This window comes from Passer domesticus, chromosome 11 (assembly GCF_036417665.1).
Source record: "Passer domesticus isolate bPasDom1 chromosome 11, bPasDom1.hap1, whole genome shotgun sequence".
Lineage (NCBI taxonomy): Eukaryota > Metazoa > Chordata > Aves > Passeriformes > Passeridae > Passer > Passer domesticus.
Window position 1 is genome coordinate 21,755,430 of NC_087484.1, and position 23,034 is coordinate 21,778,463.

General features: G+C 59.0%; 2 protein-coding genes across 6 annotated transcripts in view; one reads left to right on the forward strand and one right to left on the reverse strand.

The window, feature by feature from the left end:
- SNED1 (sushi, nidogen and EGF like domains 1) lies at nt 1–21,585 on the reverse strand. Of its 5 annotated transcripts, none has more exons than XM_064435735.1 (33): nt 21,256–21,585; nt 18,260–18,547; nt 17,628–17,768; nt 16,772–16,934; nt 15,714–15,839; nt 15,489–15,602; nt 14,621–14,734; nt 14,272–14,385; nt 14,033–14,149; nt 13,633–13,758; nt 13,248–13,352; nt 12,695–12,808; nt 12,461–12,577; nt 11,910–12,026; nt 11,706–11,822; nt 11,428–11,541; nt 11,174–11,347; nt 10,903–11,016; nt 10,173–10,286; nt 9,630–9,743; nt 9,435–9,548; nt 8,552–8,848; nt 6,355–6,538; nt 6,157–6,269; nt 5,444–5,722; nt 4,985–5,129; nt 4,619–4,701; nt 3,790–3,876; nt 3,481–3,597; nt 2,965–3,052; nt 2,316–2,399; nt 2,078–2,116; nt 1–1,732 (listed from the first exon to the last, which is right to left on the reverse strand). In XM_064435735.1, exons 1-32 carry the CDS (start codon nt 21,457–21,459, stop codon nt 2,080–2,082), a joined length of 4,335 nt encoding a protein of 1,444 aa, XP_064291805.1. In that variant the 5' UTR covers nt 21,460–21,585; the 3' UTR covers nt 1–1,732; nt 2,078–2,079. The 5 variants fall into 5 exon arrangements, with proteins under 5 accessions (XP_064291805.1, XP_064291808.1, XP_064291807.1 ...); XM_064435738.1 differs by having other exon boundaries at nt 17,628–17,814; nt 21,256–21,393; XM_064435737.1 differs by lacking the exon at nt 11,428–11,541.
- The window catches only part of MAB21L4 (mab-21 like 4), a 12,892-nt gene continuing 11,366 nt past the window's right edge, over nt 21,509–23,034 (forward strand). The window contains exon 1 of the mRNA XM_064385157.1: nt 21,509–21,740. Coding sequence (XP_064241227.1) covers nt 21,509–21,740 — 232 coding nt within the window. The remainder of the gene's footprint in view (nt 21,741–23,034) is intronic.

Consider the following 23,034-nt stretch of genomic DNA (forward strand, 5'->3'; position numbering starts at 1 on the left):
TTTCCATAAAGTGTTTTTATTAAAAAAAAAATCAAACAAAACCCCCTAATTTATTTCCAAGACTAGGTTAAAACCTTCTGGCTGCATTACATACTGAGCCAGCTGTGGGACAGGAGGCTGTGGGCTGCTCTGCTGGCTGGCAGTGGGACCAGGCTGCCTGGTGCTGTGGGGACAGGTCCTGGGATACAGAACTGTCCCATGGCAGGGCCACCTCCCCTTCCACAGCCCATGTCAGTGCTGATCTTGTGGCTGGCAGAGCAGTGGTGCAAATACTTTCAGACCACAGCTCCAAACTCTCCTGTCTGGGTTTCCCCTTGCCCTGCTCTTCCTGCTAAGGAGGGCTGGCTTCTTCTCCTGCCCTGGGAAGGCAGGGCTGCTGTGCTTGCCAGGCAGCTGGAGCAGGACCAGGCAGCCTTGGAGGAAAACAAGGCATGTCTGTCCTGTGGGAGCCAAGCTGGAGGTGGTGCAGGAGGGGAGCAGCACACTGGCCAGCTGCTCGTGGCTCCACATTGTCCCTGCCCCAGGCTGAGCACTGTCACACTGCTCCCAGGAGGGAGCGGGTGGTGGCAGGAGCGCTGAAACTCCTGGGCCTGTCTCTGCTTGAGACGTGGCTGAGCAACAGAGCTCTGCTTGGCAGGAGGGGAGGCCCTGCCCACCAGGACAATCCCACCCTGCTGGGGCCGTGAGGCTCTATACCATAACTGCGATATATCTCTGGTATGTGTTAATTTATAATATACACCGTGTACGTTAATACACAATTCTATGTTTAACTAGTGTTGTCATACAAACTCACAAAAACTAGGAACGTTTCTAAGCTACGCTTTTTCTTTCCTCGCCTGCCCTGCTGCAGTGCTGGGTGCTGGTCCTCTCCTCCACATAACCCAGCAGCACTGGTGCCACAGGGATGTGCAGGGCAGGGATGGTGTGTGGGGATGGCTTCCTCACCAAGCCTCTGCTGTGCCCTGCACTGCTGTGGAGGCAGCTGCAAGTGTGGTGGCACTGGCATGCCTCAGCTGACAGATTTCACACTACAGATCACATTTTAAATTCTTTTTAGGTGCTCTATTGGTTTCTGAGCTGGAAATTTGGTTAAAACCAGGGCTTGTTTACAAAGCGAAGAAAAAAGGCAGGCAGTAGAAGCTGCCTCAGTTTCCCCTGCTAGAGCAGAGGAAACAGGAATGCTCCTCTACTGCCCGTGCTCACCTCAGCACTCGGAGCTGCTCACCATTTCTAACTCATCTACAGAGGCTTCTCCTCAGAGCATGTTTTTGGGGGCCAGATTTCAGGTGATGGCTAAAGCTTTTTGGTCTGCATTAAACTGTTTTATTGGAGGGTTATAGGTAATTTTTAACCTTGGATTAGGAAAACAGATTGGTGCAGATGCTGTTGGCAAGGAGCTGGGCTGATCCCTGAGTGAAATGGGGAGCCCGTCGCTGGTGCAGAGTGGCTGGGGGTGCTGAGCAGGGCTGGCCCCTCCAGGGGCACTGCTGCTCAGCTCCTCAGGGGCAGAGGGGGCCAGCAAAGGCGGTGCTGGGCCAGCAGGGGGAAAGGGAGCACTACTCAGAGTGCTGATCCAGCTGCGTGTCCCTAATGGGCTGCAGGAGAGGGAGAGGTTGACACCAGGCAGGAAGGCTCCCCTGCTGTGTTCAACCCAGTGAGCAGATCTGATCTTCCTGGTGTTCAAAAAGCCCTTAGATGTGGAAAGACGAAGCTTCTACTGCTTTAAACCCTGTGGAGGAGCAGGAGTAAAATGAGCTGGTGTGCAGAGCTGGTCTCTTCCCACCCTGTGCACCAGTCTTGTGCTGAGAGAAGGGGACCTGCTGCCCCCAGGCCTCCAGCCTCTGCCTGGCCTTTCTATGCAGGAATCTCTTGTTCATATGGAATTGCCAAACCAGGGGGAAGCAGAGCATGGCCTCCACCCCAGCCACAACGAGGAGCCCTCAGCTGTAAGCACTCACACCCCCTCAAGATGGTGGCATGAGCCAGGTTGTGCCCTGGCCTGCACCACCTCCCTGACTCCCTGCACGAGCACTGGCCCTGCCTGCAGCTGAGGAGGGCTGGGACAGGTACTTACTGCTATGGCTTCTTCAGTGTGTGACTGTTGCTTGGCTTTCTGCAAGAGAAGGGAGGACAGCACTGTCAGCCCCAGGCCCCTGGGGCTCACAGGCCAGCACACAGCTCTGGTATCTGGTATCCCTGGTCATGTCTGTACCCCTTAGCAGTCCACCCCCAGCCTGGGTGTCCCCGTGCATGCTGGGGCACTCCAGCCTGTCCAGGATCCCAGGAAGGCTGGCACATGCAGTGTGCTGTACCTGCTGTGTGTCCCCTTGGAACTGGTGCTCTCACAGCTCTCCTTGTAGCAGATATCCTGCTGTACCTTGTAGACTCTCCTGGACCTGCACACACAGTGGAGATGTGAGTGTAGGGAACAGAAGGAAGAGATGTGCTTTGATGAAAGGGAAGTCTGGGTATTTCCCCTATTTCCTTCCAGGCTGCAGTAGGCACCAATGGGGCTCAGCCTGCTGTGCTGGAGCACTGATCCCAGCCAGGCCTTTGTGCCTCCATCACAGGGAGGCTGGAGCAGAGCAGAACCCCCCATGCCCTGGCACTGCATCAGGGCTCCCCCAGCCCTCTGCCCACAGATGGAGAGGCAGCCAGGAGCTGGATGGGATCTGCTGCTCTCTGGGGGTCACACACACCAAATCCAACCTTGCTGCCACGTGGGTGGGTAACACCAGCATGGGGCTGTCACTTCAGCACCACCCTGCCCTGCTGCACAGCTGGGGTGGCCACAGGGACATGCCAGGCTGCTCAGCCTGCACTGGGGAGGGGGCAGCTGCCAGCTGGGCTTGGAGACAGCCTTGTGCTCACTCTCCCTTCCCCAAAGCCGAGCTGCAGGGAGACACCCCCAGCTCAGAGCACAAGGGGAAGGGGGCAGCATAACCTGCAGGCAGTACTCACAGATAGTGGCAGGTGCCTCCTTCCCACACTGGGAATGACCTGGTTTCCGAGTACAGCCGCGTGCACCAGTGTGGCACCTTCTTGCAGGCTGCTTGGGGAATAGGAGAGGGGAGCTACCACTGAGCCCATCCCCGGCCCTGCCTGCCTGTGCCTTGTGGCAAGGGGCTGCTGAGGCCCCCCTGGCTTCCTGGCCGTGCTGGCCCAGCAGCAGAAGCAGAGCCCCCAGGCTCACACTGCCTACCTAAGTCTGTGGGTAAGGCAGGGGCCTGGCTTGCCAGGCAGAGAGCCCAGCCAGGAGCAGGGACCAGACCTGCACTCACATCTCCTCACACTGAGAGCAGAGCCCAGCCCCTCTCTCAGCATGACACAGATCTCTAGCAAAGCCTGGGCACTGTGGGAGCCCCTGGGCGCTGGCAGGGTGTGCTGGGTGACCTACATGCTGGGGGACATCCTGTGACAGGGACAGCCACCAGCCTGGCAGTGCAGGAGGCAGCTTGGCCCTCGGCTGGCACTCACCCAGCTGGCAGACCCGGCCCTTGAAGCCCGGGCGGCAGGCACAGTGGTAGGACTCTTCATCTCGGGTACAGGTGCCTCCATTCCTGCAGGGATTCTTGGAGCAGTTCTGCCCCTCTCCTGCAAAACATGCTCGACCGTCAGCCTGGGGCCACAGCTCAGCCCTGCCAAGCCCCTGGCGTTGCCAGGGTGCTCCCAGGCAGAGCAGGGGGGTGCCTGCCACGCCTCCAAGGAGGGCAGGCTGGTGCTGAGCAGGTTGCCTGTGGGGCCAGGGCTGGGTCCTGCTGCTCTGGGTCTCCCCCTGGGACTTACTCTTGCTCTTTGCCTCACGCAGCTGCAGTGCCAGGCTGTCCCAGCTGGACACCTCTGTGTTCTCCAGCTTCACTGGAGCCTCTGGCTCTGGACAATGAGAGGATTAAATGTCACCTTCCAGGCCAGAGCCAGACCCAAAGGCAGCCCCTCCAAGGGGATCCAGCCTGCCTGCAGCTTTGGGGGACTGGTCAGGCCTGAGGCAGTGCTCTAACCCTTCCCAGCATCCCTAGAATTGGGGTGACACTCTCACTCCTCCTGGAAGGGGCTGGGACACAGAGTCCTGGGGAGGCAGGGGCAGAACCAGGATGTGCATGAGGCCAAGGGCTGCCCTCAGGTGTGCCAAGCCCCTTCCCACCCCATGGTGTGGGGTTCCCAGGTGCTCTAGGGTATCTTGGGTTGGCACTTGGGTTGGTCCCCAGTCTTCTAGGGATGGAAAATGGGGCTAGGTCTGGACTAGTGAGGGGTTTCTCACCCAAGCACCGTCCTCTGGTGTGAGGCTGCTGGGCAGGCAGGGGCTGCACTGGGCTGCACTGGAGGGCTATGGAGCCACTGCTCAGGCCCCTGCTGCTGCTGGCAGGGAGGAAGGGCAGCCACAGTCAGCACTGCCTCCCATCAGCCAGGATCCTTCTCTGGGCTCCCCTAGCCAGTCCCCCTCTCTAACAAGCAGAGCAGAGTTTGCCTGCCCAGGGCCAGGTGAGAGGGCTCCACCCTCCTCTACAGCTCCCCCAGCCCTACAGCAGCCTGCCTGGCTGCCACCTCAACTTGCAGGGAGGTGCAGGAGATGGTACTGGCTGACAGGAGCAGGGCACAAAGGCACAAGAGCACTTACGTGTCTTCACAGTGATGGATTTTCCCAGCGCCGTGCCAAACCTGGCACTGATCCTCCCTCTGCCATCCACCAGCTCTGTGAACCTGGGACAGGAGAGCCATAAGGGTACAGGGCACTGCAGGTCCCCCAGGCTTTATGTGTAAAGCATTCACTGGTGGCATCAGGCTCTGTGCAAGTGCCACGGGGGAACTGCTCTCAGGGTAAGGGGCCTGGCTGAGAACCCCAGTGGGTGGGCAGGAAGCTGCACCCCAGCAGGAGCATGGCTCGACCCTGCACACACCTGGGCATGGAAGCTGGGGAAAGGGACTGGTTCAGCCTGTTGCTTGGGGCGAGTGGAAGGGCCAGGAGCGCTGGGGCAGTGCTTACCTGGGGGCTGGCGAGGGCTCCTCAGCCGTGTCGTGATCTGCCAGCAGGCGGAGCTCCGGCAGGAAGGCTGGGGGCAGCCGGTTCCGCAGAACCCGGGGGTGCCCGGCTTGGCTCCACCGTCTCTCTGGAGCCCCATCCCTCTGCACTGCAGAGCAAAGGATGAGGCTTAATGGAGGCAGTGTGAGCCAGCAACTGACCTCCCAGCCAGTCCCATCATCCCAGGCTGTCAGGTGGCACACACACACTCTCCACACACCGGGGGTGCAGGTGCCCACCACCAACCCTACAACCCCCACCTCCCACTGCAGTGGGTGTGTGTCCTGTCCCCACAGCCTGCTGCAGACACCCAGTGCTGGGGCAGCAAGGGCTGTCACTGTTGCCATACTGGTTTCCACCCCGTACCACGCTTCCCTGTGATCCCATGTGCTGCAGCAGTGCAGCAGAGCCGGGGGCACTTACAGGTGCTGACGTGGAGGTGGATGGGCTCGCTGTGCAGCTGGCCTTGCTCCGTGCTCTGCACAGCTGTCAGGGACAGGTGGTAGCGCTGCCCGGGCAGCAGGTCCCGCACCGTGTAGGACACCAGCTTGCCGTTGGGCACGTAGCGGCTCTTGACGCTCTGCGCCGTGGTGACATTGATGATGTAGCCCTCCATGGTGCCCGCGGGCGGCTGCTCCCACGCCATGGACACGGAGGTGGCGGTGACGTGCGAGGCGGTGAGGTTTTGTGGGGGGAGAGGCCCTGCAGCAGGCAGGGGATGGGGAGGAAAACGGTCAGAGTGGTGGCCCTGAATGGCCCTACTTGCTCACATCATCTTCCTGGCACTGCCCAGACCAGCCCCAAGCCTGCTCCAGCCATGGGATGCACAGTGAGGGGATGCTCAACACTAGGTCCTTGCCAAGACAGAGCCTCAGTGCACCCTGGCACCCAGGTCAGCCCTTGCCTTCTGACTGCCAGACAGCAGGGGACGAATCCATGCATGGGGCTGGGCTCGTGCTGGTTTCAGAGACTCAACATTTGGCAGGGGAGGACATGCCAGTGACTTTCCTGGCTTCCCCAGCCCTGCCTGCACACCTCCTACTTGCTGTGCTGGCCAGACAGTCTGGCAGCTCCCACACCTCTCCCTCCCCACAGCTTTCCTGCCAAGCTGGGATGGCAAAGGCAACCTCACTCACTTGTCCACACATGAAAAGGGGCTGTGGCCAGGCTCTCTGAGGGGTGGTCTTCCACTCCCAGGCCGCTCAGCGTTGTGACATGGATGATATACCTCTCTCCTGGCTGCAGGTCCCTGTGCAGGACAAAGAGAGGGTGGGAAGGAGTAAGCAGGGCAGCCTGGGGGAGCCAAGCCCTGGCAGCAGCAGCAGCCCACTCACAGGAAGGTGTACTTGGCCACGCTGCTGTTCAGCTCCACGGTGCGGCCTGCCAGGTCCCCCGTGTGGCGGATGGAGACCCTCACCCTACTGACAGTGGAGTGCTGGAGGCGGTGCAGAGCCCACTGCACCGTGATGGCACTGGCAGTGACATTCGTGATCTCAAAGCCTTCCACCGGGCGCGGTCCTGGCCGGGGCAAGCAGAGAGGACTGCGGTCATCGTGGGTCACCCCCTCCCTTCCCCCTGCGCCCCCAAGGGGGGTCCTGCTGGCACCTCTGGGTCACCTTCCCCAGTGGAACAGCTCAGTGCCACCTCTCCCCTGCACTCATGCTCTCCTTGCAGTCTCCAGGCAGGCGGGAGGCACATCTGTCTGCCCACCCACAGGGCCTTGTGCCACTCAAAGAGCCCCGAGGCTGTCCCCTCTGCCCCAGCTCCCTACCACAGCTCCAAAGGGGCTGCAGTGCCCAGGCCCAGCCCTAATCATAGCATCCTCAAGGTTGGAAGAGACCTAGGAGATCATCCAATCCAACCATCCTCCCAGCACTGTCACTATAACCCCAAAACCACATCACCCAGCACCAGATCCAGATGCCTCCTGACCACCTCCAGGGATGGTGACTCTACCACCTCCCTGGACATGCTATTCCAATGTTTGACCACCCAAAGAGTGAAACATTTTTTACTACTATCTAATGTGGATTCCCTGTCTTGGCTTTAGGCCATTTTTCTTGTTCTCTCTCTGCAGGCCTGACAGAATAAATCAGCCTCCACCACACAACAACCTCCTGTCAGGGAGTTTTGGAGAGTTATGAGGTCCCCCTGAGCCTCCTCTTCTCAAGGCTAAACAAACCCAGCTCTCTCAGCTGTTTCTCATAAGGTATGTTTGCTAGACCCTTGACAAGCCGTGTTGCCCTTCTCTGGACATGCTCCAGTGCCTCAATGTCCTTTTTAAAGTGAGTGGCCCAGAACTGAATGCACTGCAGCCTCAACAATGCCAAGAGCAGAGGGATGATCACTTCCCTCGTGCTGCTGGCCACGCTGCCCTCTACACAGGTCAAGATGCCATTGGCCTCCTTAGCCATTTGGGCCCACTGTTGGCTCATGTTCAGCCAGCTGTCAACCAGCAGCCCCAAGTCCCTTTATGCTGAGGAGCTCTTCACCCCTTCCCCAGCCTGGAGCTGCAAGGGGCTGCTGTGACCCAAGTGCAGGACTCAACACTTGGCCTTATGGCACATCATGCTGTTGTCCTTGGCCTTTTTGTTGAGTGTGCCAAGGTCTCTCTGCAGAGCCTTCCTACCCTCAAGCAGATCAACACTCCCATCCAACTTGGAGTTGGCTACAAATTTACTGAGGGTACACAAAATCCCTAGGTCCAGACCATCAGCAAATACATTAAACAGGACCACCCCCAAACTGAGGCCTGGGGAACCCCACTAGTGACTGCTAAGTCCATGGCACACTTCAGGTGGCCATCCTGACCCCAACATCCAGCCGTGGCTTGAGGCCACATGAGATGCTGTGCCCAGCATCATGCTGCCATCTCCTCCCCTGGGCTGCACTTGGTCTCAGCCTGCTGTGGGAGATGGGGCTTTACCACCACCATTCTCCTCTCCTCAGAGGCCATCTGCTCTCCTAATTCCCTCCATCCTGTTTGCATTTGATTTCCACATCTGCCTGGGGGATCGAAGCTGCTCTGCCTGTCCATGCTCCAGAGGCATCACTGTGCCCCTCCTCTGCTCATGGAGCAGAGGTCCCTGACAGCCCTGCCCTTGCTGCCATGTTCCCACGGCAAGCCCAGCAGTATGGCAAGGTGACTGCTTCACAGGGTTGCAGAAGCCCCGCTGCCTGCCTTGCACAGGGGCTCCTCATACTCTCCTGGGCACAGTGACAAGGAGCAGAACAGCCTGGCCCCAATGAACAGGGCTCAGGAGCAATCCCTGCTGCAAGCTCCCTCACAGCCCCTGCACAGGGTGAGCCACAGGGTCTCAGGCCTTTTACTCACAGCAAAGAAAACAGCGATTCTCTGTGTCAAGCACTTTGCAGAGGCCCCCAGCTGGATTTTAGGATCTGCACCAGCAAACCTGCCAGGTGTGATACCACGCTGTAGCTGGTGGCAGGCTGGAGGTGGCAGCACAAACCCTGGCACCTGCAGGGGCCGCGCACACTCACGACCGTGATCCCCCTGGGCACGCTACTCACTAGTGCGCGTGGTGAGCATGACGGGCCTGCTGATATCATTCTTGTTGTTCACGTTGCGTTTGACTGAAAAGACAGAAATATTGTAGGCTCTGCCGGAGGTTAGTGCCCGCAATTGGTGGGCAGAACGACTTCGGTCCACAAAATCTGTCCTGCGGTAAGAGCCGTCGAGGGATACGTACGTCACGGCGTAGCCGTCAATGAGTTGCCTGGCAGCTGCGTCCTCAGGTGGGTGCCAAGAAATCAACACACCAGTGTCCTCCACCCTTTCCACCTTTAATGAGGTTGGTGGCAGCAATTCTTCAGGGTGTGTGCAAAAGCAAAGGGGAGAGGTAATGCCATGAATCTTTAGAGAACAGACCCCGTCAGCAAGCGGCAGAACAGCGGTGATAAGAGGACAAGGTGCTCGCTCCTCTCACTTGGCACACCTGGCAGGGGCTCTCTGGGGGTAAGCCACCCCTGGCTCAGTGGGCACAGGAGGAGCCAGGGTGCCAGGAGCATTCCCTGGTATCACTGGTGGCCAAGCACTTGCCACTGTGGGATGGGGCGAGGGATTTGGGGGAGGCCAGTGCCAAGAGGCTTCCCTCGGACGCCTCTGCCTCCCCTCCTGAGGGCATCCGAGGGATTGCCATTGCTGCAGGGGAAATCTGTCCCCCATGTCCTGGTGCCAAGCTCAGCACCTGTGGCAGCGACTCAGCATGCCAGCACCCACCCATGGCACTGGTGGGGCATGGGCTGCCCCCCCAAGGCAGCCCCCAGCCCTGCCCGCCTCAAGGAGTGCTGCAGGTCCCGGATGGTGTTGAGCCCCTCGTGGGCAGTGGGCACTGCCAGGCTGGCGTCAAGCCCCACATCATGTCCTGCTGCTGCTGCTGCTGAGGGCCTTTACCTTTTTCGCAGTTCTTGCCTGTGTAGCTGACTTTGCAGGTGCAGCTGTGGGTGCCATTGCTGGGCAGGCAGTAGCCTCTGCTCCCACAGGGGCTGGAGAAGCACGGGTCACTGGCTGTGGGAGAGGTGCCAGGTTTGGCAGTGTCAGCAGTGCCACTGACACCAGGGCTGCCCTGCGCTGCCCTGCCTGCCTCACCTGTCTCACAGTGGTAGCCGAAGAAACCCTCTGGGCACACACAGAGGTAGGAGCCCCCGTAGCTCTCACACTCCCCTCCATTTTGGCAAGGGTCTGACTCGCAGGCATCCACTTCTGCAGGGGGAAGAAGGCCAACAGTGAGCATGCCAGCAGCCAGCTCCCAGGCTCCATGAATGAGCAACAGTGACAGACCCCCACGGGGGCATCAGGGCAGATGCATAGCCCAGGGTCTGGCACAGCTGGGCTGGACACTGAAACCCCCACTGTGCACCATGGCACCCACATCCCTGGGAAGGGGTGGACACCTTAGAAAGGGAGTCTATCACTGGTGGACACTTCATTCCTTGCTCCCTCCCCGTCAGAGCAGTTTCAGCTCTGCCCCCAAAACTACAGGCAAGGAAGTGCAACAATGAGCAGCCAGGTGATGGCTTGGGGTCAAGGTGTCCAAGACAGCAACCAGCTACCTGGGCTGGTGCCAGCCCTGGCAGTGTCCTGGTGCCCACAGTCCAGCCTCCCAGTGACCCAGGAAGAGAGAGCCCCTACCTGTCTCACACTGGGTCCCCAGGAAGCCCTCAGGACAGTAGCAAGCAAAGGACCCGGGGAGGTCTTGGCAGGTCCCACTGTTCTTGCAGGGCTCCGACTGGCACTCGTCAACATCTGGGGTCCAGTGGGAAGAAAGGCACCAGCTCAGCACACAGACAGCTGGTGGCCAGGGACAGGGGCTTGGAGAGGCAGCACTATTCCCACAGGGCATGGGCCCTTCCCATGTCATTTGCTTCCCAAAGCCCAGTGGCCAGGGACATCCCTGCTCCTGGATGCCCACTGCTTCAGGCCTGCCCCTGAAGAACACAGCCTGGGGACATTCCTTCAGGGACACCTGGGGACAACTGGCAGTGTGGGGCTGTGCTAAGAGATCCATTCCATAGGGTGCTTGTGTCATGTCCCCTCATCTAACTTCCAACAGCCCACCTTCCCCTACCACTGTCCTCTACAGATCCCAGGGAACTGGGCTGGAGCCACCTGCCAGAGTCCCACCACCTCCCATGCTGTCCACTGTCCCCAAACAGGAGCAGCATCTCCCTGATGGAAAAACTTATGGTTGGCTGGGAGTCCTGGGAAAGAAGCCCTTGCCTCAGGCTGATCCAAGCACACACAGCTCCTGGTAACCTAGCTCCTTGTGATGGAGCTCACAATCCACTGGGGCTCTCCCAAGGGCGGGAGGGTGAGGAAGGGATTGTGACAGTCCTGGAGCATGCCTGGCCTGGTGTCTTACCCAGCTCGCAGTGGTAGCCGGTGTAACCTGGCTCACACAGGCACAGGAAGGCAGAGACACGGTCCTTGCACTGGCCACCATTCAGGCAGGGCTGCGACTGGCACTCATCAATCTCTAAAGGCATGTGAGCAAGGGACAGACGTGAGCACAGGACAAAGGGGGAAGGCAGCAGACAACTGGAGTGCATATCCTGGGGTCACCAAACCATGGCGATGACCACAGGCCACTGGGATGGGGTCTCAGGGCTTGCCCACTCCCCAGCACTCCTCACCATCACACTCAGGGGGGTCGCTCCAGACACCGGGCACACGGCAGACACGGGGATGGTTGTGCTGGCTGAGGATGTACCCCACCTCACACTGGTATTCAGCCACTGAGCCCACCTTGGTGGAGTTGAAAGAAGCCTGGGCATGTTTCACCTCACTGGGGATGCCACAGTCAATCTCTGTGGAGAGACAGGGGATGAATGGGGCCAACAGAGGCACCCCAAGTTCCCAGCCAGCAGGGGAAGTGCAAGGCCCTTACCAATCTGGCAGTGCTTCCCTACATAGCCCAGGGAGCAGGTGCAAGCATAGCCCCCGCCGAGGTCCTCGCAGGTAGCCCCATTCTCACAGGGGCTAAGAAAGCAAGGGGAGGGCACTGGAAGAAGAGCAGAGCAAGGAATGAAACCAGAGCCGGCCCCCTTCCCCTTCCAGCAGGGCACAAGGAAGAGTTGCAAGGAAGGGGGCTCAAAGCAAGCAGCGAGCTCCTGACAGTCAGCCCCAGAATGCCCCCAAGCAGTGTCACACCCTCCTCAAACGTACCGATCTCGCAGTGCCGGCCGGTGTAGCCTGGGGGACAGTCACACTTGTACTTGCCGATGTAGTGGAAACAGGTGCCTCCGTTCTGGCAGGGCCCCGACGCGCAGGGGTCCGGCTTGCCTGGGGGCACAAGGTGGGCGTGAGGCCGCTGGGGCAGCGGTGGGGCAGCGGCCACCTCTCCTCCCAGGGGGGCCCGGGGGGCTGTACCGATCTCGCAGTGCTTGCCGGTGAAGCGGTAGGGGCAGCTGCAGTGGTACTCGCCGTCCGCCTCCCTGCAGGTGCCGCCGTTGCGGCAGGGCCCCGCGCTGCAGAGCCGAGGCTTGGCTGCAGAGAGAGCGCCCAGAGCGGGGTCACCCCGAGCCGCTGTGCCCCCCCAGCACCCCACCTGCCCTCGCTGCTGACTGCGTCCAGCAGCACCACAAAAACTGCACCCCTGCAGATGTGTGCTGGGGCCTTGGGGCCCAACAGGTGCATGATGCTGGGAGACAGCTGGCTGCCCCCAAGGGCAGAAGTTGTGGCATGTAAATAAAAAATATCAACACTGATGGTGTTGTACGGGAAACAACTGGATCTGCTGCTGCAGCTGTTGGGTGACACGAAGGGAGTCATTCAATCCCTCCCTCTACCCTGCAGGATGGGATGGGAAAACCTGAACCAACTTCCAGCTCCGCAAGTAACTGTTCATCTCCCAGGAAGGTCTAAGCCCTTCTCCCAAGCTGTGCCAGGTGCTGGGGCCACAGGGAGCACTGTGGAGGTACCTTTCTCGCAGTGCATGCCAAGGAAGCCTTGAGGACACTCGCAGATGTAGGAGTCATCGTGAACCTTGCAGGACCCCCCGTTCAAGCAGGGCTCTGAGTCGCAGGGGGACGGCATCGCTGCAGAGCCAAACACACGGCATCACCAAGGACATCTGGCCAGGGGTACAAGGGCAGCAGGGTACCCCCTGCTCACCCCCACCCCAGGGCTGCTCCTGCCTCTCCATGGAGTCTTACTGTGGTTGGTGCCGTAGTTGGTGTGGCAGACACAGAGGTAGCTCCCGCCATACTCCATGCAGTACCCGCCGTCCGGGCACTGCGTGTTCATGTTGCACGGTGTCGTGGTGACTTCTGTAAACACATGGCCAGGGCCAGCCTCTTTCAGTCAGTGGCAGGAGGACACCCACATGGAAACAGGAGTCTCCTAACTTTGCAGGGTCCAATGAGACAGGACGCATCCTCTGGCACAGACAGTGCAAATGGCAATGCCCAGCCTGGATGCTCAGTGAGCTTCAGCAAGGGAGCACAAAAAGGCCACGACTTCCTCCCCACCCATGGGAGCTGAGCTGAGGCAGAGGCTGGGAGAGGCACAGCTCCAAGGGAAGGAGCTGATGGAGGTGGAAGCATTGCCATCTCACCAGGTGACAAGATTTCCAGGCTCAAATTCAGTGTGTGCCCCTGGCACTGTGCTAGGCTCAGGTATGGGCAGTGTCTCCTTGCTGACCCACAGGCTGCCTGACTCAAGCATCCTGGAGGGAATGAACACAGCAGGCAAGAAGCTTTCACCTACCAAATTCACAGAGGAGACCAAAAAACCCAGGAAGGCACTGGCAGACGGTGACGTTCCCCTCCAGACAACTGCCCCCATTACGACACTCACAGCCCTCAGAGAGCTCTGCAAGAGAGGAAACAGGAGCTTCCCAGGACCTCTCCTGCTTGTGGGCTGGGACAGAAAAGCAGCCTTGCCAGATGCCACTCACAGGGGAAGCTCAGGCGAGCAGCAGCCCTGAGGCCCTCAGACACACAGGCACAGCCTCCTCCAGGAGGAGGGACCCTCTGCTCAATCCCAGAGCCCTGAAAAGGCTCTCTGGGGCTGCTGCTGCTCCCTCTCAGGAGCATGAAGGCTCCCCTTGACACGCTGCCCCCCACTAGCAAGTCCCCTTGGCTGTACTCACGGTCTCGGCAGTCCTGCCCGGTGTAGCCCTCCTGGCACTCGCAGACATAGCCCCGCTCGGTCTCCAGACAGCTGCCTGCATTCTGGCACGGGTGGGACAGGCAAGCACCAGGCATGCGGGGCCCACCTGTGGGGAATGGAGAGCCTGAGCTGGACAGGTCCAGTCTGGGGCTGGAATATCCTCTGTCCTGGGGATCCTGCTGGAGGTTCCAGCACGGTCAAGCAGCCCCGCAGGAAGGTGCTCCCTCCTGGCAGCACCACGGCCACTCTGCACGTGCCAACCACCAGCTTCAGCAGTGCCTATGACTGACACAGCCCCTTTGCAGCCATTTGCCCATTCCTGCCCAGTGCTCCTGATTGCAGTTCCCATGCCAGGCTGGTCCAGGCACAACCTCACTCACCGTACTGGCAGTTGTTGCCGTAATAACCCGGGGAGCAGGTGCAGATGTAGCGGCCAGGGCGGATGTAATTGCACGTCTGCCGGTTCTGGCAACTCCGGTCCTCACAGGAAGATGAGTCTGGTAAGGGGAAAGCAAAGATGTCAGCAGGAGGAGAGCCTGGGCTTGAGAGAGGGGCCATGATGGCCAGCAGAAGATGGGGGACACAGTCCCTGCCGTGGGTCATGCTGGGGCACAGGCACCTGTCTCGCAGCGCTGTCCCACAAAGGGCTCCAGGCACACACAGGTGTAGTTATCGACCAGGTCAATGCAGTGCCCGCCATTCAGGCATGGGCTGGACTCACACTCGTTCACCTCTGCAAGGGAAGGCCAGGAAAGGTCATCAGGTCATGTGTGGGCACAGCCAGCTCACCTGGTGCCTCCCTCCCAGCCTGGATGACGCTCAGGAGGGTGAAGGTGATGGACAGAAAAAAATATGGGCCAAACATCCCCCTCCCAAAACTACATCCAGGAATGAAGCTGACTGGGAAGGAAGCTTGCCAAGGTATGAAATGTCACCATCTCCATCCCATACCTGTTTCTGTCACCTACCTGTTTGGCAGTCTTCCCCTGTGTACCCCAACTGGCACAAGCATGTTGCTGTCCTGTTCACCACCTGGCAACTCCCACCATTCTGGCACACCCTGTTCTCACACGGTGATTCTGCTGCAGGAGAACATCAAAAAGAGAGGGGGCAGGGGTGTCAGCCTAGGCACAGGACTAGCACATGGCACCCTCTACACGTGGTGATACCAGGCCTAGGCAGAGCACGGGCTGGAGCCACCCATGCACCTTCTGTCAGGAGACAGTGGCCATGTCCCCAGGCATGACTGTCCCCAAAACCTGTCCTTAGGCAGCTCAGCTCTTCATCCCACCACACCCCCTGGAAGTCAGTGTGCTCTGCTGGGCATTTCTCCCTCCCTTCCTTCCTCCCCCACAAGTCAACTCCCTTCTCGCCTTTTCCACTGGCGCGGCAGCTTGCTGGGAGCCAAATGCCTTGGCGGCACTTCCACTGGCAGGCGGAGGCCAGCAGTGGGGAAAACCTGTAACCACAGCCCCTGCCAGGGACTGGGAGGGTCTCCCCTGCCTTTGAAGAGCTTGGGACCAGAGCATCACCTGCAAAAGCAGGGCCTGCAAGGCTTGTTTGAGCACTGCCTGCCAGCTTTTCTGGCTAAGGGAGTGGTGGTGGAAGAGTTCTGGCAGCAGTGCTGAGCAAAGCCCTCAGAAGAGTCAGCAGCAGGAAAGGCTCATGGCCAGAGAAAAGCTTCTTCTGCCTGAAGCAAGCTGAAATCCAAGCTGGCTGTCACAAACTGCTAGAGCCCAGCAGCTACTGCAGGAGCCCTGGTCTGAAGAGCCCTCCCAAGAGCTGAAGTGCCCCCCAAGCCTGGGGTCTCTGCTTTGCAAGTGCCACACTGCTCACCAGTCTCGCAACTGTTGCCTCTGAAGCCTGGCGGGCACCTGCAGGTGAACCTGCCAGCACCGTTGAGGCAGGTGGCTCCGTTCTGACATGGGTGGGAGAGGCACTCATCCACATCTGAAACAGAGCCCCAGGTGGGGACAGGACCTCAGGGTGGGGACAGACAGACTGCCAGCACGCAGCAGTGACACCGAGAGCGAGACCTGCTCCCTGCAGCAAAGCGCTCACCAACATGGCACCTCTTCCCAGTAAAACCGGCCAGGCAGGAGCAGGTGTAGGAGGGGTTCCCCGTGATGCAGTCCTCAATACACTTCCCCCCATTCAGGCAGGGCCGCAGTGTCAGGCAGACAGAGGCTGTGGGAACAGGCAGTGACCCCTGTCAGCCCCCACCCTGGCAGGGCTCACCTGCCACCTTCCAGCCACACCAGTGCCAGGGTCTTTCCCTGCACCCGCCCGGCTCCCTGGGGTGCTTGGGGAGCCCGTGGGGCTGCCTGCCTGATGGCAGGGCAGGGGCTGCTCCTTGCGGGCTCCCCTGGGGCAGGGGGCAGTTTTACTCCTCCTGTGCAAGGGGGAGAGGCTGCACAGCTCTGCAGCCTGGCTGGGGAGAGGTCTGCTCCACTGGCTGAGGGGGCATGAACATGCCCTCACTTTTCATCCAGGGCAGAGGGAAAGGGGACGGGAGAGCCCATGTACAGAAAATCCACCGACAACGCAAGACACACAGACCACGAGTGGGAAAACACGGCCAGGGGGAGGTGGGGATGAGGAACCGGAGACCAACAGCTCTGTGAGAGACGTGCCAGAACCCCCAGAGTAGGGAGCATGGACCAGGCCTGGCAACCTAACCCCACATGGCAGGCTGGCATTCAGCAGCCCTCCATTCAGCTCAGCCCAATGTATGAGGACTGATGGACACATGCACCCCCCAAGGGTGCTGGCCCCTCATGCCTGCCTGGCAGTGGGCTGGCAGGGGCCCAACTGTGCTCATCACCTCTTCCCCAGCCTGCCTCATCACTCCCCGCAGGCTTCTTCAACTAAGAACTTTTCCTCCCCTTCCCCTTCGCTCTCCCAGCCGTTCCCAGCCCCAGGGCAACCACAGGTGCCATCCCCAACCACAGCAGGTGCTGAAGACAGTCCCCACATAGCTGCCTCCCCTCCCTCCCCAAAGCCCTTCCAGACATCTCTTCCACCCCGCGGAGGTGGGGGTTGAGGCAGGGAAAGATGGGGCTGGAGAACAGTGTGGGGTTGGGTTGGGAGTTAAGTAAACCTAACTGCTGTCCTCTTACTTGTATTGCTGCAGCCCCCCACTTGCACCTGGGCATCATCGATTCTGAACACCCAGCGCCCGGGGATACCCACATTTGTCGTCATCTCCACGTCAGCGATGTCATCGGTGCGGGATCCGGGGATGTTGAAGTAGCGCTTTCCATCACCAGCGTTAAAACCTGCCTGGAAGGACAAAGGCACAGAGTAAAGAGACATCACTAATGCACGGGAAAAAGGCAGATGGAGCACCAGGACTCATCTCTCTTGTCACGTGGCACCACTCAGACCAACTTTCCCTCTCCACATGCCACAGGCCAGCGCTCAGTCCTGTTCACACGACAGGACAACAGGGTGAAGGGGAAGCTTGGCCTGCTCAGTCCCTTCCTGGGAATTCAAACCCCATTTGCTTCCTCTCCACCTGCAGCATCCTGCCTGCTGCAGGCTAGCAAGCAGGGAGCCAAGCACGGATCAACTGTCGGTAAGTTCACACATCCAAGTGGGTACTGGGGTTTTTGCGGGTGTGGGTGTTGGCTTTTTTTTCCCTTTAACACAACAACACACACAGGGATGAAATAAAACTACAAGCAAAAGCTGTGCTAGCTGTGGCAGCTGCTCTTAAAGGCTGAGGTTAGGAAGGAAAAGGGACTATGAAGTGGCAGCCAAGGCAAAGATCTGTGGTTTCGGGATAACAAAGCCCCCTGTATGGTCTCAGCTTTGAGAGCCAGAGCACACACAGATATTTAAGAACTCTGAAGAAGGAAAAAAAAAAAACAAGGAGGGGGAGATTTTCCACCTCCAAGAAACCCAAACAGGAGCCACGAGCTCCGAAGGCGGATGTGCTACCCAGGCACCCCAGGGGCTACATTTGCCACTTACCTGTGCTGCGATGCCACCGAGCCCAGCAAAGTCCCCCCCACTGCTGGCGTGCATACCCGTGGTCCAGGTGATGGACTCATAGTTAAAGATGGTGAAGGAAAGCTTGCCATCCGTGATGAGGACAATCTGGAAAGTGTTTACCTGCAGCAGGGAGGGGAGGAAAGCAGTGAGGGACGATGAACCAGTCCTAAAATAAAGTGACAGAAACTACATTCAGCAAAGGGATGTTTCCTTCAACCCCAGTCCTCCTCTACGAGCAAGGGCATTAGAGTTTAATTATTTTTAATCCTAACTTGTTGTGATCCTGAGCTAGAACAGCTCACTTCTCATCCCAGAGGAATGGGAAAAATGGGGGAAAATATGGATATTGAGCATCTGGAAGGCAAAAGGTGCCTCACTTTTGCCCAAGGAGGCTGATGATTTAAAGCCTCCACAAGGCACAAAGAGGAGGATTTGGTATTGCTCGCCCACTATTGCTCTGTCACTGCAAGGTATGGTGATGGAGCCATCATGGTCAACATGGCCAAGATCATGGCCAGCTGAGCTCTGCTGACAGCTCTGTGCCAAGTGGAAGGTCTGGCACCACGCTGAAGGCACACAGGTGGGGTGGCTGCTCTGCCTCAGCTACTCACTGGTGAAAATGAGTTGCCCCCGAAGAAGGTGACTCGGTACCAGGTTGCAATGAAGACCCACTGTGCAGAAAACCCTGGGAACTCAGGGAAATACTGGGCAATGTCCCTGCTCGCTCTGTCCAGGATGGGCTGCTCCGTGCTCTCTCGGTAATATATTTCACCTGCCCGCCGATTATCCACATCTGCCCAGAAAGCAGCAACCACACGCCGGTCCTTGGAGATGGGGAAGGCCACTGGTGTGAACTGGGAGACCTCCTTCAGGAATGAGATGATCCCATTGTTGTTTACCTGCGGAGAGGAAGGGAAAGAAACGGGTGGCCACAGTTGACTCCTGCTGCCAGCAGGAATCCATGTTTTAGAGGTGCTTTCCATTTCATCTTTCTCTCCCGCTCCCCTTTCCACAAACATTGGAGCGCTTCCCCTTCCTGTCCTTAGAAGCAGAGACGTGCCTCAGCACCCACAACACCCCCAGCCCCCCGGGCCAGCCGCCTGCTCACTGGAGCGCGGCTGCGGGCCGCTGCCCGAACAAACCCAGCCCTGTTCTCCGGGCCAGGGGAAGGGAACAGCTGCACAAACTGCAGGAGCCCTGCGCATAAAACAAACAGTGCCCGGTGCGTGGGGCCAGCTCACGGCACTGCTCTTGGCAGGGAAGAGGGCCTCAGCTCGCTCCCCAGCCTCACAGGCAGCCCATGGGCTGGACCCTCCTGCCAGGGGGGCTGTGGGGCCGTGTGGGCACTGGCCCAGTGTGGGAGGAGCCCTGCTGCATCCACCCCCGGCAAGCACAGCACCCCGGGTGACCACCGCGCTCTGGATCCCCAGGTGAGCAAGCGCCGCCACCCCCAGCAAAGCTGCTCTCGTTAAAGGGGGGATGCCAGACCCCCAGGCTCAGATACTTCAAGCTGTTCCTCAGCACTAATTGAGGCATTTAGGGTTCTGGGATGCCTGGCCCACAGATGCATTGCAGAGGCAGCCTGAGCCCAGGGAAGGACACTGGAAATAGTGGATGTTGCTGCCTGGAGTGTTACCTCCCGACTTGGGGATGCAGTGGGAATGAGGAAGGTGAAGAAACCCCCTGCCTGAACAGGGATCAAAGGGAAATGCTCTCACCCTGAGCTCCCAAATTCCCTGGAGAACACCCTGCCAGCTCTCTGCCACAGTGCCATGACTGGCAGTCCAGTCAGCTCCAAGCCACTCTGTTCCCCAGCCCACAAGCGACCGTGGGACAGGCAGGAACACACAGACTCCAGCCAAGCTCTCCAGGCAGGATGGAAAAGGGGGCCTGGTACAGGCAGGAGGCTCTCAGCTGGAGAGAGCAGCTCTGGCACGCGGGCAGGCAGCGGTGTCACACTCGTGTGCCAAAAAGGAGCTGGGAGCCAGCATCCCCAGGAGCCATGTGGAAGCCAGAGTGCCTTCACCCCAGCTGCCAGCACACCGAGGCACGGGGGGCTGAGCTCTGATGGCCTTGTGCAGCCCCTGGGGGACGTCCCCAGTCCCTGAGGAGGGCTCATAGCCCCTCCATCTGAACACAGGGCAGTCCTTACTGTGACTAAGGGAAAGAGGATTCTGTTTTCCCAAAGCCTCCGTAACCCCACTGTGTCCGCAGAGGAACATTCTTCCCTTGATTAAAGCAAGATGGGAGAGAACCAGAGCCAAGAAGGGCTTTTTTTGTTGTTGCTGGTTTTTGTGAAGGAGGAGGGGGGTGGTTGGAGGCAGCCCTTGAGCACAGAGGTTTCCAGGTGAACTCAGCCCTGTGCCAGTCCCCCAGGACAGCAGCTCCCTGGGGAGGAGGGCCCCTGCCACAGGGACTTCTGTGCTGGGGGCAGGCAAACTGGCCCTGCAGAGCCGTGGGGGTTAGCTCAGGGAAAGGGGATGCACTGTCCTCTGATCCCTGCAGCCCCTCCAATACCTAGAGCTACACTCTGCATCCTCTATGGGACAACCATCATGTCACCTGGCTTCTTCCAGCCCCTTGTATCCTTCCACAGTGGCTCAAGCCCCAAGCCTGCATCCCTCCCACCCAACGGCAGGGCTGGTGCTCTGATCAGGGGAAAAACACAACCAGGCAGGACTAAGGACGCCCTATGCTGAGCCAAGGCAGTGGAATGGTACTTGAGCCCAGCTCTGCGATGGCAGCAAGGCAATGCTCAGCCCTCTCCTCTGCCACCTGGGTCTGGGCCATCACTAAGCCCAGAGCAAACCAGGGAGATGGGATCAGGATACTGAAGGATTCACTGTGCCAGGTGGAAACAGCCATGGGGAGCTCAAATCTCACTTCTGGATGCAAGAAAGCACTACTCAAAAGACTCCACGGACAGCCAGGCACTTGGGCTTGCCCCTCTGGCCACAGCCACAGGGGACATGATGGGCCAGGCATCTTTGGCCACAGTCCCCTCCCGGTGGCTTAGGGGCTGCAAGGGAGTGTGCCACCAGTATTCCCAGCAGCCCAGTGTGTGCAGGGAAAGGCAAGGGAATCAGATGTGCCGAGTGGGCAGCCCAAAGTGCAGCTGTCTTTATTCTAATCACACCCAGAGCCCCACCAACACCCCTTTGCTGCAGCAAGGGCCACCACGCTAGGGCTGCAGCACAGCAGCTCTGGGCTCTTGCCCACCAGATGTGTCCTGCTCCCCGCTGCCGGGATCCCCCAGCCTGTCACCAAGCCAGTCCCACTGAGGCACGCAGGCAGTGCAGGCTCCAGCAGGGCTAAGCCCCGGCTCCCCACCGAGGCTGAGGCTTTGCCCAGCACTGCCAAGGCTCTGGGGCCACGGTCCTCGCTGGGCACCCCCACACTGAGCCCATCATCCTCGGCACAGCGCCGCTCCTCTGATGCTTCCAGGGAAGCGGGGACCACCTGATGGCCCCCCGGGAAACTCGGATTCATCCAAGCAGGGCAGGAAAGAGGAAATAACAGAAAGGGGAGAGGAAGAATGAAACAGAAAAGAGGCAATTAGAGGGAGGGAAAAAGAGGGACTAGGAGGAAATAAGTGGAAATTACTCACATAGAGGCCGGTGTGCCCCGCACCAAAGAAGGGGAAGGGGATGGAGAGGGACCGGAGCTCGGAGCCACCGTCGTCCTGCTTCCGCGTGGCGGCGTCGCCCTGCGCCGGCCCGAAGGGGTAGAAGTCCCCGAGCGGCACCTCCGCAGCGGCCCACAGCCACTCGCCCAGCGCCACCAGCACGGCCCAGCCTGCCAGGACCTGCATGGCCGCGGCACCGCCGCTCGCCTCTCACGGCGGCACCGGCCACGGAAGCATGGCGGGGGCGGGGCAGGGCGGGGCGGGGCGGGGCAGGACGCCCACGGAGGGGCACGGGAGGGCGGTGGCGGTGGCTGTGGCGGTGGCTGTGGCTGTGGCTGCCCGGAGCCGGGCGCTGGGAGCGGTCCCGCAGCGCGGAGCGGAGCGCACCAGAGGCCCCTCAGCTCTGAGGCGCTCCGAGCGCCCTCACCCTGCCGGCCACGCCCCCGCGCCTCATTTGCATAGCCGGGGTGTGGCCGGCCAATGGGCGCGCGGCGCGCGGGGGGCGGGGCCCGGGGGGCGGGGCCGCGCTCCGCGGGGCGCGCGCGCGGCGGGGGCGCCCCCCGTGGCACCGCGGACCCGAGTGGGCACCGAGACCCCTGTGCCCCTCTGCCCCCGCCTGCCCCGCTCCCCCAGAGCACTGGGCTGCATAGGGAACATAAAAACAGTGAAGGAGAAAAAAAACTGGGCCGTTTCCCTTTTTTTCCCTGTTTTTTTGGCTTTTTTTCTGGGTCGTTTCCCTTTTTTTCCCTGTTTTTTGGCTTTTTTCTGGGTCGTTTCCCTCTTTTTCCCTGGTTTGTTTTTTTTTTTTTGCTTTTTTCTGGGTAATTTTCCTCTTTTTCCCTATTTTTTAGCTTTTTTTCTGGGTTGTTTCCCTCTTTTTCCCTGTTTTTTGGCTTTTTTTCTGCGTCGTTTCCCTCTTTTTCCCTGTTTTTTGGCTTTTTTCTGGGTCGTTTCCCTCTTTTTCCCCGTTTTGTATTTTTTTTTTTTTTTGCTTTTTTTCTGGGTAATTTTCCTCTTTTTCTCTGTTTTTTGGCTTTTTTCTAGGTAATTTCCCTCTTTTTCCCTGTTTTTTTTTTTTTTGCTGTTTTTTCCCTCCTCCTTCTCCCCCTCCCGCCCCCCCCCCCCCCCGCCTTTCTTTTTTTTTTTTTCAGGTGCTAAAAATATTATCAGGAAATTCTTTTCAGGAATGCCGTGTTTTAGGTTACACTCCAGGCTCAAGGGCTTCTTTGTCTTTACTGGAGGAAAAAAAAAAAAAAAAAAGGCAAAACAAACACACCCACCCCACATTTATTATCGGGAAATGGTTTGACTGGGAGAGGCTGAGCTCCCAGGAAAGGCGAGGGCTACTCCCAGGGAAGCCCCAATGGTTCTGAATAATTGTCAGCTCATGGTGGGTCCCAAAGCTGGACCCCTGGCTGACTCCTGGGATGCCAGTGCATCCACATGTGCCCCCAACTCTGTCTGAGCCCTACTGCCCATCCCAGAGAGCTGGCCCTATCACTTTAAAAATCTCTTGGAAGAAAATGTTAAAAGAAGAGGAGAAAAAAAAAAAAAAAAAGAGAGTGAGAGAGAGAGAAATCCAAAATAAATAAGCAGCCACATCCGGATTTCTCCCCTAGGACGCTAATAAAGGTTTTATGGGTTTGATATGAATTACCCTCCCTGGCCATTCATTGCTGGTTTTCTGGAAGGCATTAGGCTGCAGAGCCCAGCCCCAGCTGCCGAGCTGGATGCGGCAGGGGCACTGCCATGCTCCCCCAC

Excerpts from the sequence above, each read along its gene's own strand:
- SNED1 (XM_064435735.1), bottom strand. The coding sequence starts at position 21,459 with ATGCAGGTCCTGGCAGGCTGGGCCGTGCTGGTGGCGCTGGGCGAGTGG. Across the intron at positions 11,823-11,909 it reads CGGCAAGCACTGCGAGATCG|GCAAGCCGGACCCCTGCGCG; the intron begins GTACAGCCCCCC and ends TTGTGCCCCCAG. Across the intron at positions 11,348-11,427 it reads AGGGAAGCACTGCCAGATTG|AGATTGACTGTGGCATCCCC; the intron begins GTAAGGGCCTTG and ends GTCTCTCCACAG.